Source organism: Pyrus communis, chromosome 1, assembly GCF_041283825.1.
Source record: "Pyrus communis isolate YQ-2024b chromosome 1, ASM4128382v1, whole genome shotgun sequence".
NCBI lineage: Eukaryota > Viridiplantae > Streptophyta > Magnoliopsida > Rosales > Rosaceae > Pyrus > Pyrus communis.
Genome location: NC_142565.1, coordinates 2501 through 14541, shown reverse-complemented (window position 1 = coordinate 14541; position 12041 = coordinate 2501). Strand labels below are relative to the sequence as shown.

The 12041-nt window shown below is 37.6% G+C and overlaps 2 protein-coding genes across 3 annotated transcripts; both read left to right on the top strand.

Moving 5' to 3' along the window:
* The first annotated feature begins 821 nt into the window (after positions 1-821).
* On the top strand, positions 822-4815 carry LOC137720972 (RNA polymerase sigma factor sigA). 2 transcript variants are annotated; one of them, XM_068460099.2, is made up of 10 exons: positions 822-1017; positions 1467-2328; positions 2728-2926; positions 3040-3132; positions 3238-3366; positions 3541-3594; positions 3678-3755; positions 3876-3938; positions 4168-4280; positions 4379-4815. In XM_068460099.2, the coding sequence occupies exons 2-10, from the start codon at positions 1622-1624 to the stop codon at positions 4485-4487; spliced, it is 1545 nt and encodes a 514-aa protein (XP_068316200.1). In that variant the 5' UTR covers positions 822-1017; positions 1467-1621; the 3' UTR covers positions 4488-4815. The 2 variants fall into 2 exon arrangements, 1 of the variants encoding a protein (XP_068316200.1); XR_011066601.2 differs by having other exon boundaries at positions 825-1017; positions 3876-4069.
* A 3869-nt stretch (positions 4816-8684) lies between these two features.
* Positions 8685-11784, top strand: LOC137720690 (maltose excess protein 1-like, chloroplastic). The gene is made up of 9 exons (XM_068459788.2): positions 8685-9212; positions 9621-9797; positions 9959-10249; positions 10369-10458; positions 10705-10806; positions 10876-10994; positions 11125-11187; positions 11302-11363; positions 11515-11784. Exons 1-9 carry the CDS (start codon positions 8934-8936, stop codon positions 11595-11597), a joined length of 1266 nt encoding a protein of 421 aa, XP_068315889.1. The 5' UTR covers positions 8685-8933; the 3' UTR covers positions 11598-11784.
* Positions 11785-12041: the final 257 nt, after the last annotated feature.

Here is a 12041-nt window from a genome sequence, read left to right as displayed (position 1 = left end):
AGGGCATAGTGTGTGTGAAGTGAAACATGGAGCCAAGTAATAGCATGCACTAACCTTACATTTTTAGAAAATGTAAATGAGAGTTGTACTTTCGAAGCAAATTTGGCATTTCATTTATTTACATTTTCTACAAAGATATGTACTTTACATCTCGTTCATTAGAGAGTGTTTCGGCCAACAGAACATGTAAAATAATAGGAATATTTTTTGCCATCACTCTATTTATCATCATTAGATGAGTTTAAATTTCGAGATCTGTATAGTGGAAAGACAAAAATCTCAAAAATTAAACTCATTAAATAATAATAAATAGGTACTAAGCGTTACCATTGCTTGAGGTGGTAAGAAAAATGCTCCCTAGAATGATAATTATAAGGCACTATTATCGATGTATGTGCGTCCAATGTAATTCATAGTTTGTTAAGCGGTGACGTATAAGGTGATGACCCATATCTATATCTTCACGAAAAATGTTAAGGAGACCCTTCAAAAGTGGGATGGACTCTGTACCACCTCACGTTTTTGGCACAATTTCTATACCAACGTTATACAATAATATACTAAAAATATAAAATGGTGAATAATTTTACTTTAAAAGAATCTCTTTAGCATCCTTATATTTCCACTTATGCAGTTAGGTTGGTTTGTTTTGGCTCTTGGAAGAGTAAAATATAATATAATGGCAGGTCGCTGACCACAGGAAGCTGTACTCAATCTGTTCCAACCAATAGCGTCCCTCCGTACCATATCTTTTAACAATAAATCGACTTTTTCTAATTTTAATTATGACATGTATAAAACACTAGAGAAAGAAAAATAAAGGCGGAAAAATGAAAAATAAAAAACCATTGATTTCATTTGTATTTTTTATAGCGGAAGGCAAGAAGGAAAGAGTTTGCCTTGTATACTTGATTGTTTATTGGTTGCGCTGCTCAACAACTTTGGGTTCATCGTCGCCATTCGCTCGTTCGGTGTCTTCTTGTTTTTCAGCTGAGAGAGAGAGATTCAGTCTGTCAGGTACGCTACTTGTGCACTCTTCTTCTGGTTCAAATCCCTGTTCTTTCCTATTTGAGATTGATAGAATTATCATAGAAATATGTATATGTATATATGCATGTGTTCATCGCAGGGTTGATAGCTTGCAATAATTTTGTTTATTTTCTTTCTGTTTCAACTTTCTATCCATGGCCTCATCATAGCATCATGGGTATTGGACTGGATTGGGGAATTGCAATTTTAGTTCAGTTCCACATATACATACGTACTTTCTCGCTCTTGTGCTTTCATCCAATCCGTCGCTTTTTGCTTCTCCCTTTTCTTTTCTATTTTAATCTACGTGAATGATTCATGTATTCTTCTGTTCGTTTGTTCAATCATTGCCTTCAACTTCGTACTTAATATTACTCATAGTCATACTAGTAGTTCTTCGTTTACTAATGCAAATCTTACTAATTGATTTGTGGCAGATCCTACAACAACTTAATCAATCCGCTCTTGCTCTTACTCTTGGGTTACTCAAGCTATATCTACATACATACATATATAGAGATACATCATATTCATAAAATAATACAGCAACTGTTACTGTTATGGTAATTGTTTACACACAAGGAAAAGGCATATGATGGCCATAGCTGCTGTTATTGGCCTTACTACGGGGAAGATGCTCTTGAATTCCTCCTCCTCTTATAATTCAGATATCACAGAAAAACTCTTTCATCTCAATGACCACGCATTCTTACATTGCCATTTCTCGTCAACAAAGAATCTTGTCACTGCCAGAAAGTCTAATTCCAACTACACCAGTTCTAGATTTCCGTCTTCCAATCGACCCGACCACTCCAGTAGGGCTCTCAAAGAACGTGTAGATGCTGCCTCTGGTCCTTCCTCAACCGCACAGCAATGGTTTCACAGCTTCAACGACCTGGAGGAGGAAAGCTCTGGTCTTGAATATTCAGTGGACGCACTTCTTTTGCTACAGAAGTCTATGCTCGAAAAGCAATGGAATCTTTCTTTTGAGAAAAAAGTATTTATGGATTCAACAATAAAAACAGCAACGAACAAGAGGATACCAGTCACTTGTTCTGGGGTATCCGCTCGCCGCAGGAGAATGAGTACTAGGAGGAATGCTTTCAGTGCAAATCGTTGTTTAACGCAACCTAGCACCAATAAGCCATTGAGGCCAGTCATGAGTCCAGAGCTGCTTCAGAATCGTTTAAAGGGTTATGCGAAGGGTGTTCTTAGTGAGGATTTGCTGACTCACAATGAGGTTGTACGCCTGTCAAGGAAAATTAAAATTGGCCTCTCTGTCGAGGAGCATAAATCAAGGTTATAACACTTAATAACTTTCCATGTTCTATGAATCATAAGTACTAAATTAAGTGGGTCAATGTCCATGACAAGACATTGAGAGTGATTGCAGAACAAGTGCTGAAACATTGATTTATTGGTTAAAAACTAGATATAATGTAGAAAGTATGTTGTTTACAAAACCCTTTTCAACTTGCCAAGTTAGGCTTCTTCACAATGAGCAGGTAGTTCTACTTTTTACTGGGTGAGGAGTGTGGGTGTATGAGGTAATTGGTTGGAGTATATATTTTTCTTAATGTTTTAATTAAATTATTCTTTCGAGTAAGTTGACCTTTATGGAGACTGGCTCCTTCCGAAAGAAAAAGTTTGTTGCTATCTGGTTGTTTCTAATCCTAATCTTTGCATTTGGATCTCCAGACTGAAGGAGAGACTGGGATGTGAGCCCTCTGATAAACAACTTGCAACTTCATTGAGGATTTCCCGTGCTGAATTACTGTCAAAGTTGATCGAATGTTCTTTGGCAAGAGAGAAGCTGGCAATGAGCAATGTTCGTCTGGTCATGTCCATTGCTCAAAAATATGATAATATGGGTGCTGAAATGGCTGACCTAATCCAGGTTATTTTTTCTCTTGTTACTTCATATGTGAGACCCCAATATATAGACCCAAACAACAGTAAGACAGAATTTTATTGGAATCTCATATGAGAAGTTCACCGTCTCTTATGTAGGGTGGGTTCATCGGACTGTTGCATGGAATTGAGAAATTTGATTCTTCAAAGGGGTTCAAAATTTCTACTTATGTTTACTGGTGGATACGTCAGGTAATGCCAATACTTCCCCTTGAAATGGTAAATAACTTACTGTTGACGTGCAAAATTGACTGATTGGCTAAACTAACCATGGTTACTTTTTCCTTGTATTCTCAGGGTGTGTCAAGAGCACTCGTTGAAAATTCCAAAACCTTGAGACTGCCAACACATTTGCACGAGAGGTTAGGTTTAATCAGAAATGCAAAAATTAGACTGGAAGAGAAAGGAATAGCTCCATCAATTGATGTAAGTCTTTTGTTATTATCTTCAGAAAGCAATTGCTTTGCTCACAAAAAATCCGTGAACATGCTGATGCCAGTAACCATAAGTTTCAAATGTTTTTACTTACAGTGACAATGTTGATTTATCACTCTGCTCTCTTGGCTGATATGTGATTCTTGTATTACATTTCAATATCAGAGAATCGCAGAAAGTCTGAATATGTCCAGAAAGAAAGTTAGGAATGCTACAGAGGTACTAAGTGCTTGTGGTATTCTGTTTTATTGCATTCTCATGTTGTTATCTCCATGCTGACCATGCAGTTTCTTGATCTGCAGGCAATCAGTAAGGTTTTTTCACTTGATAGGGACGCATTCCCCTCTTTGAATGGACTTCCAGGAGAAACTCATGATAGTGTAAGTGTCGATTACACCACCTCAATTTCTGCCATTCCAGTTCAGTAAATTTTCTATTCCTTGCATGCCAGTTTTCTGTCTTGTAATTGACCTTCTCCCTTGCTACTTTTCTTTTTACAGTACATTGCAGATAATCGCCTTGAGAATGTCCCGTGGAATGGGGTGGATGCGTTGGCACTCAAGGTAAGAAGAAGAATACAAGAAACAATCTAAAACAACCTAGAAAAAGTGGGACTTGTATCAGAAGGAGATAGTTCAAGCATCTCCATCCAGATAAAAAAATAATAGAAGTTCCTTAAAAGAAAAACCAAATGGTACGATCTTTTAAAAATCGTTAAAGCTGGCCTTCATTCCTTTAAAAACTAGTGATACTATGTCGTAAAAGTTACTTCTTACTCTGTATATATTGCAGGATGAAGTAAACAAGCTCATAAATATGATGCTCGGGGATCGGGAGAGAGAGATCATAAGGCTTTACTATGGTCTGGATAATGAAGGTCTTACATGGGAGGACATTAGCAAACGGTGAGTCCAAATAAGGGCCTAACATCCATCAAACTACCTTAGTCTTGACGTCTTTTGCATCTTGTTAATTTGACCATGTGATTATGTGAACTCTGCAGTATAGGATTGTCCAGAGAAAGAGTTAGGCAAGTTGGACTTGTTGCTCTTGAGAAACTGAAACATGGTGCGAGGAAAAACGAGATGGAGGCCTTGCTAGTCGAGCATTAATTTGGTCTCAAGTATTTGAGAGTCGAGAATGAATGAATGTATAGATACAGAACAGAAGAGGAATTACGAGACAAAGTTTACCTTCAAGTTGTTTTCAGGTTGAGATAGTGTGTGTGTCTATATATATATATATATATAGAGAGAGAGAGAGAGAGAGAGAGAGAGAGAGAGAGAGAGATGATTAAGAAAGCAAGTTCTCTCACTTCACCAGGTAAGAGCTCTTCAGATGTTTGGAGCCTAGAATTTTGTCGTATGTACGTATTATATTATATTTGGAGAAAAAACTATTACTATCCCAGTTAGTTATACGAGGATTCATGCTTCTTTACTTGAGTAATTTTCCCCGGGGCCTTGATTGAGGCCTGGTCTTTCACGTACAAGATACAACTTCATATGTACAAACAAATGCTGATGACAAGTCTGAATTGCGAAGTAACTCTCTGGCTTCGATATGGTTTTGTAATTTACATATTGAACTATACAGTCCTATTTCTCCCTCACTTGGTTTTGTTATTTGACAATGATGTTCTAACGTATTGATGGTAGGCGGTATTTTGCGACAAAAACAAAAGTTTAATTCAGAATATTAGATGGTAAAGTGTCTCAAATAGAAGTTGAGGCAGTAAAGTGACACACCCCAACCCTGAAATTTCCAAATATCATGATAGGCACGTGCTGGCTGACATTCGAAAGTGACGAAGCCATTTTAAACATGCATGCAAATTAAAATATGAGATTAGATGGAAGTCTACTAGTGCAGAACTGTGTTCAGAGCATACAACTAATTAAAAATAATATGAAAGAATTATTATAGAAATGTACGAATCGAGGAATAAGACCTACACAGAGAAGGCTCGAAGATGCTTAAGTAGAAATGTCCTGACGCCGGGATTGTGTGCCTCGAATCTAAATCCTGAGAGGGCACAAAACCAAAATGGTGGATGGACCAAAATTTATAATAATAGTACTAATAATAAGAAAACCATTTTATTTATGAACATACTAACCCTCTATTTTGAAAACAAATATAATACTACATAATAGGTTTTCTGAAAACTCTAGCATGCACTGAAAAACATTTATAAAACATGTAAGTGTAAAACAATGCTCGATGATTGTGCTATCGCCGCCTGAATGCAAACCCGTAAATCTTATCAATACTGTACTCTCTAGGGGTATCTTACTCGTTCAAAGGCAATACCTATCCATCACCCGAAGATGAAGCTATACGACATTGCGTTACACCAGTGAAGAAACATGGTAGGCCCTATCACTCGAAGGTGAAGCTGTACGACTCCAGGTTACGCCGGAGAAGAAACTTATACATCACACACCGACACTGGCCCCGGGCTAGTAAAGCTAGGGTATATCATCAATATCATCAACTCCTCATTCGCCTGAAGGAAGTACATGTTCATCACCCAAAGATGAAGTTGTACGACACTGGGTTACACCAGTGAAGAAACATGGTAGGCCCCATCACTTAAAGGTGAAGTTATACGACTCCGGGTTACGCCGGAGAAGAAACATATACATAGATATCCTTAATTGTGTCCTATGGCCATAGACATCTACATATCCTTGTTGTGTGGATGTGTTGTATGGTAACCCACTAGATAAGTACCGAAAACATATCTCGAAAACCTCATATCTAATTCGGAGCTCAAAAGCTCAAAAGCTCATCTCAATCAATCCATGATAGTGCATATTTATAAATCCGTAAAATAAATCGTATTCATAATCCACAAAATTTCATATACGAAAACCCAATAATTCATAACCTTTCATAAAACGTAGTTCGATAAATTCTAAATATTTTGTAAAAACAATTTATATAAATCATAAATTCTTCAAAAAGCATGATTATAGAATCCATAAAACATAATAGAAAACATGCACATTTCATGAAATATTCAATGTATGCAAGCCTAATATTTTATAAAAACATGCAAGTTTAGAAGGGGGTCTACTCACATATATTTTGTTTCCCAGGAACTGCTCAAGCTAGCGAGGATGGAGTTACTTCCCACCGATGCACCTAACTATAATTTGAGACCATTTAGTAAAACTATACCTAAACGATAGAATTTGAGAAAATAGATGGTGGATTCAAATTTGGAACGTTGAAAAACCTAAGGAAGGACCTTGGGTTTCCCCCCATGCGCTGCTGCACGTGGTGACCAGCAGCCCTAACTCTCCGGAAAATTCAACAACTCCAAAAATTCTTAAATTTTACAAGAATGTAGATATCAATGAGAGGAACAACTTTCATACCTGGGCTGAAGTCTAATTTGGTCGGGAAATACCTCAAATCACCCTCGATTCGTCGGAAACCCTTGAAACGGGTGTTCTTGATTCGATGCCTAAACGAACTTTGACGCCTCATCCAATGCTTGGGCCTTACTCCTGGGGTTGAGGGAAGTCTATTAGTAGTGGTGGTTGACGGAGTTAGCTTTGGGATTAACGGATTGCCGCTGTGGAACCACCGCACCCATCGGTGCGGTTTTTCAAGAATCCGAGCCTAATTTCTTCGATTTTGGGGTGGAAATGGTAGAGGGAGGGTTGTGGAGTGTTTCTTAGGTGGTGTCGTGGCGTAATTCACCAAAATTTGCCCGAAGGAAGCATTGGATTCCATGGTTCCTACCGGGTTGGGTGGCTCATGTCGAAGGGAGGTCCGAGTTGGCTGGTTCCTCCCTTCCCTCATTTCTCTCCTCTCCTATTGGTTCACTCTCCCTTTTTCTTCCCCGATTGGGCAGCTCCCCCTCATTTCTCTCCTATTCTTTCCATTACAGCCACACATGTAGCACCAGATTGATGCTCTAACAAAATCTGGAGCCTTCCAGATTTATGGTCAAATGACCATTTTACCCTCAACTTTGACCGTTAATAATTCCTTAGTTATAACTTCAAATTACGTTTCGTTTGCGCCCACGCGTTCATAGTGACGAGTACTACGAGGATACGCCAAGAAAACAGATCTTACGTGACACGACTGGTGGTCAACAAAAGTCAACGTTTTTCACCTTGAAGGGCATTTTTGTAAATTCATACTTTTAATTTTATAAAACCGTAAACTTTGGGAATAGGTCGTTACATAAAGTGTCCCTCCGAATAAAGTTAAGTGGGATACCCTTCACATTGAAGGCTCAAAATAACTTAAGATCAATTGATAAACCATCTCTTTGAAGTATTTCAAAAAAATTTAGATCTGCAAAACAGGGCCGCCCCTGAGGGTAGCCCAAGTAGGCACCCACCTAGGGCCCTCACTTCGGAAGGGCCCCCAAAAATATTTTATATCCTATAATTAACATATAAATACAAAAAAAAAGTAAGAAATATCATAATTCATTTGTTAGTGCATTGGAAATGTTGGCTTCATTTTTCTTTGGGGTGTTGAGTTCAAAACATAAAACTGCCTTTCAGTCACTAGATTTTTCTTAATTTTTCTTAATTTTTAAATTTACTGCCAATCTATTTGTCAAACTCCCAATCCATCTGTCCAAATGCATATAAAGTTATAAAACTCAAGTCTCTTTGCAATCTTTTTTCTTTCAACTTCTCATTTTCTCAATTTCTATCGAATGTGTAAACCAACTATCATATGATCTTAAAGATTATTCTCTCAATTTCTATTGAATGTTTAAACCAACTATCATATGATCTTAAAGATTGTACTTTAAGATAATCAAAACTTTGAATTTTATATTTTTCTTTTCAATAACTTTTTATTCAATGGATTATTTTAATATTCAATTCGTTAGTGTGCTGTTGATTTTAGAAGAAAAAAAACACAAGAGAAATAATTGGCGTTGAATTTATTATACTCGTCAATTAAGTTTTATTGTTATTTACTCTCTTGATCATCAAGTTTTATTATTCTTAACTCTCAATCTTAAACTCTTGATTACAAACATTTAGTACATTTGTGTCTAAAAACGTGAATTATGTAATGTTTAAATAATATTTTTATATTTATCTTCTTTTGATATTAATTTTTAATGATATTTGATGTGAAAATAGAATTTTTTTAATGTATTTAACGAATTCTTTTTTATATTAATCAATATACAAATAATCCAAGATCAAAGAATTTTAGAACCCACTACCAAAGATCGCCTGAGGCTCCGAAATTCTCAGGCCGGCCCTACTGCAAAAGTTTCTCGGATCTGGCTCCTGCCTGCTTAAAACTTGCGTTTTGCGCTTGCTCGTTCTCGCACACATGGAAATATCACATGGACATTGGATTGGATTTGACAATATCATGTCAAGTTATGAGTTTATGAGGTTGAGCAAGCAAATATCACTTTCCACGTGTCGTCTGGAGATGCGCACATATCCCCACGCTGCAACTTAAGAAGCATCCAATTCCAAATTTCCCAAATTCCCCAAGATCCAGACTCCATTGAGTGAGTGTTGGAAAGTGTAATAAAATCAAATCAAATATCAATGGCCGAGAGCCTAGTGGTGGTGCCGTACTCCTCCTACATCCCTGGTCCGCCTCCTCATCCTCCACTGCAACAACATCATCATCTGAAATCCTTTCCCGCCTCCTCCTCTTCCTCCTCGTCAATCCAACACAACACCAACACCAACGCTCTCACCGTCTCTTCCGCTGGCCAAGGCCAATGCTTATTGTTAAACTTTTACCATCCCATTCCTTTGCGTTTGCGGCGCCACTCAACTCTCAGCGCTCTTGACTCCGACGTCCCTCACCCTCTTCACCAGGTACTACTACTTGTGTTGTATTTTCTCTCTCTCTTTTCGTCTCCTCATATGTAACTTAAGGGATGTAATGCACATCTTATGATAACAATTTGCCCGTTGTGTGTAAAACTGTTTGATTCTCTCTGACATGACATGATGTTCATAGATTTGAAACTCCAATAATAATTGTTATTATTTTGGTCTTAACTGATAAATATCATATACTATGTGACTCTGAGCCCCTTGATTTGGGTCAAACTCAAACATTAATATTCATACATTCTGATTGCTCCAAATTCAAATTGTGGTATTCATACATTCTGATTGCTCAAAATTGAAAGCCCTTTGATTTGGGTCAAACTCGAACATTAATATTCATACATTCTGATTGCTCAAAATTGAAATTGTTTCCCCCATTCTCCGGAAAAGGGATCAGTGAAATCCACGAGCAGCAAAACTGGTTTCGAGCAATGGAATTCGTGGACAGCAAAGTTCTCGGGCGCATCAAATATCCCATTTCTCTTACTGCAAATGCCTCAAATCTACCTCAATGCCCAAAATCTTCTGGCAGGAAATAAAGCTGCCCTTTTGGCAGTCCCATGGATGGTAAGTTGGTAATACACTATCGCCAATGTGCCACCACCTTATTACTTTATTCATGAGGATTGAGGAGGCTGCTTACTGCTTAGAACATGAATATTTTCTCGTTATATTAGAAAATAATCAACATTAGTAGCCTAAGCAAGGGGGGAATGTTGTAAATGCAGGGAATGTTTACTGGTTTACTTGGAAACCTTTCTCTGCTTTCATATTTTGCAAAGAAGAGGGAGAATGAGGCCATTGTGGTGCAGACATTGGGTGTAATTTCCTTATATGTGGTTTTTGCTCAGCTTTCGATGGCAGATGCAATGCCTCTACCTTACTTTGTCATTACCTCCATTGTTGTCGCAACTGGTCTTGTTTTGAATTTCTTGAATTACTTTGGTTGGCTTAATGCTGGACTCTGGCGCTTCTGGGAGGACTTTATTACTGTTGGTGGGCTATCGGTTCTTCCCCAAGTGATCTCTCTCTCTCCCTCTCTCTCTCTCTTAAAACTCACATCTTTTTTCATATTGGTAAGCAGAGCGTCGAACAATTGCTCAATTTTAATATCTTTTCTCAACAATTATGATTGTAGATTATGTGGTCTACGTTTGTTCCACATATACCCAACAGTATTTTTCCCGGGGCATTGGCTTTTGTTGTAGCTGTGGTGGCAATTGTTATGGTAAGTTTTGTTTACTCTCAAAGAGTCTTTATTCTATTACTTGAATCTTCACATATTCCATTAAGGTTAATGGGAAACTGTTTTAAAGTTAACCTCTTGTCTTTAAAAGGAGTTATCCCGTATTTATCATCTGAAATGAGAACTTTATTTTTTCCTTTAAAATTTTCTCTTCTTTGCAAATTAAGAGAGAAATGCAAGATATTCTATTTTGCGTCTTTTCAGACTTGCAGCTGCTAATATTTGTAGGCTCGGATGGGAAAACTCTCCGAAGGTGGCATAAAATTTGTTGGAGGAATATCTGGATGGACAGCTACACTTCTCTTCATGTGGATGCCAGTTTCACAAATGGTACTATTTTAGAATTTCTGTTGGTAATTTTTTGTATTAATCTGACCACCATTAATGCTTCCTGTTCAGTGGACAAATTTCCTAAATCCTGACAACATCAAAGGTTTATCAGCTTCCTCGATGTTGCTTGCAATGATTGGAAATGGGCTTATGATCCCACGTGCACTTTTTATTCGTGACTTGATGTGGTAATTATCTATCTCAGTGACCTTAAACTGCTGCAAGACATTTTTTATCGTTGAACTATATATTTGTTGATTTGATAATGGATTTATATACCTGAGTTTTAGTAAAAATAACGGTCAACAATGACTGCAGGTTCACTGGTTCTACTTGGGCTTCTTTCTTTTATGGATATGGGAATATCGTGTGCTTGTATTGGTAATAGTTTCTGATTTTTGGTTCTTCATCTTCAAATGGATATTCCTAATGTTCTTGTTGGTGGGAATTTTGATCTCTACTAAGAATCGTTTTGTAATTTGCGAGTAATTTCAGGTTCAACAGTATCAGCAAGGAATTTTTCTTAGCAGCTACAACTGGTTTGTTTTTGTGGATAGGTTTGTTTCTTTGTCCATGCAGTGTAGTACTATCACTTTATAAAGCATCCCCACCAAATAAATGTATTTACAAAGAAAAATAATGAATTTAATATATGCTTAGGTTGCTTATGCGTTGAACATAAAGAACTCTCTAATTTTCTCCTAACAGGAATGGCTCTGTGGGGAGATGCTGTTGTCAACGGATACGACTCACCTATCACATCTTTGAAAGAGTTGGTTTCTGGATCGTAACTTAAAAATCCAATCGAGGTGATAATGTCAAGAAGTCCAAAATATCTGCAGTTGGCAAGATTTCTCGCAATGGAATAAGTCATGTGGTAGAATATCTTATGATAAAATATGTAATCTAATTCCAATTTAATTAATATACATAGAAACTCCAGGTCACCGTCTTTACAGTGACCTGCTTGGTAACTAATCCACGATAGTTGTGGCTATGTGAGATGGGGACTTACATTTGAACGATCCTAAACGGTAGTTTTAATCGGGATATGTGGACCATTTGCATCTGAGCTGGAGTAAGGATTTAGGGTTTAGGGTTGCCTCGATTTGCGTGTTGCCGGTGTTTATCGTTTTGAAGTTCCTTCGGGCCTTCTCGATTTGCATGTCATTGGCGCTCATCGTTTTCGAGTTCTTTTGAGCCTCATCGGGTTTAGGGTTGAGGGTTGAGGGGTT

Excerpts from the sequence above, each read along its gene's own strand:
- LOC137720972 (XM_068460099.2), top strand. The coding sequence starts at position 1,622 with ATGATGGCCATAGCTGCTGTTATTGGCCTTACTACGGGGAAGATGCTC. Across the intron at positions 3,133-3,237 it reads TTTACTGGTGGATACGTCAG|GGTGTGTCAAGAGCACTCGT; the intron begins GTAATGCCAATA and ends TTGTATTCTCAG. Across the intron at positions 3,367-3,540 it reads GAATAGCTCCATCAATTGAT|AGAATCGCAGAAAGTCTGAA; the intron begins GTAAGTCTTTTG and ends TTTCAATATCAG.
- LOC137720690 (XM_068459788.2), top strand. The coding sequence starts at position 8,934 with ATGGCCGAGAGCCTAGTGGTGGTGCCGTACTCCTCCTACATCCCTGGT. Across the intron at positions 10,459-10,704 it reads CTGTGGTGGCAATTGTTATG|GCTCGGATGGGAAAACTCTC; the intron begins GTAAGTTTTGTT and ends TAATATTTGTAG. Across the intron at positions 10,807-10,875 it reads GGATGCCAGTTTCACAAATG|TGGACAAATTTCCTAAATCC; the intron begins GTACTATTTTAG and ends CTTCCTGTTCAG.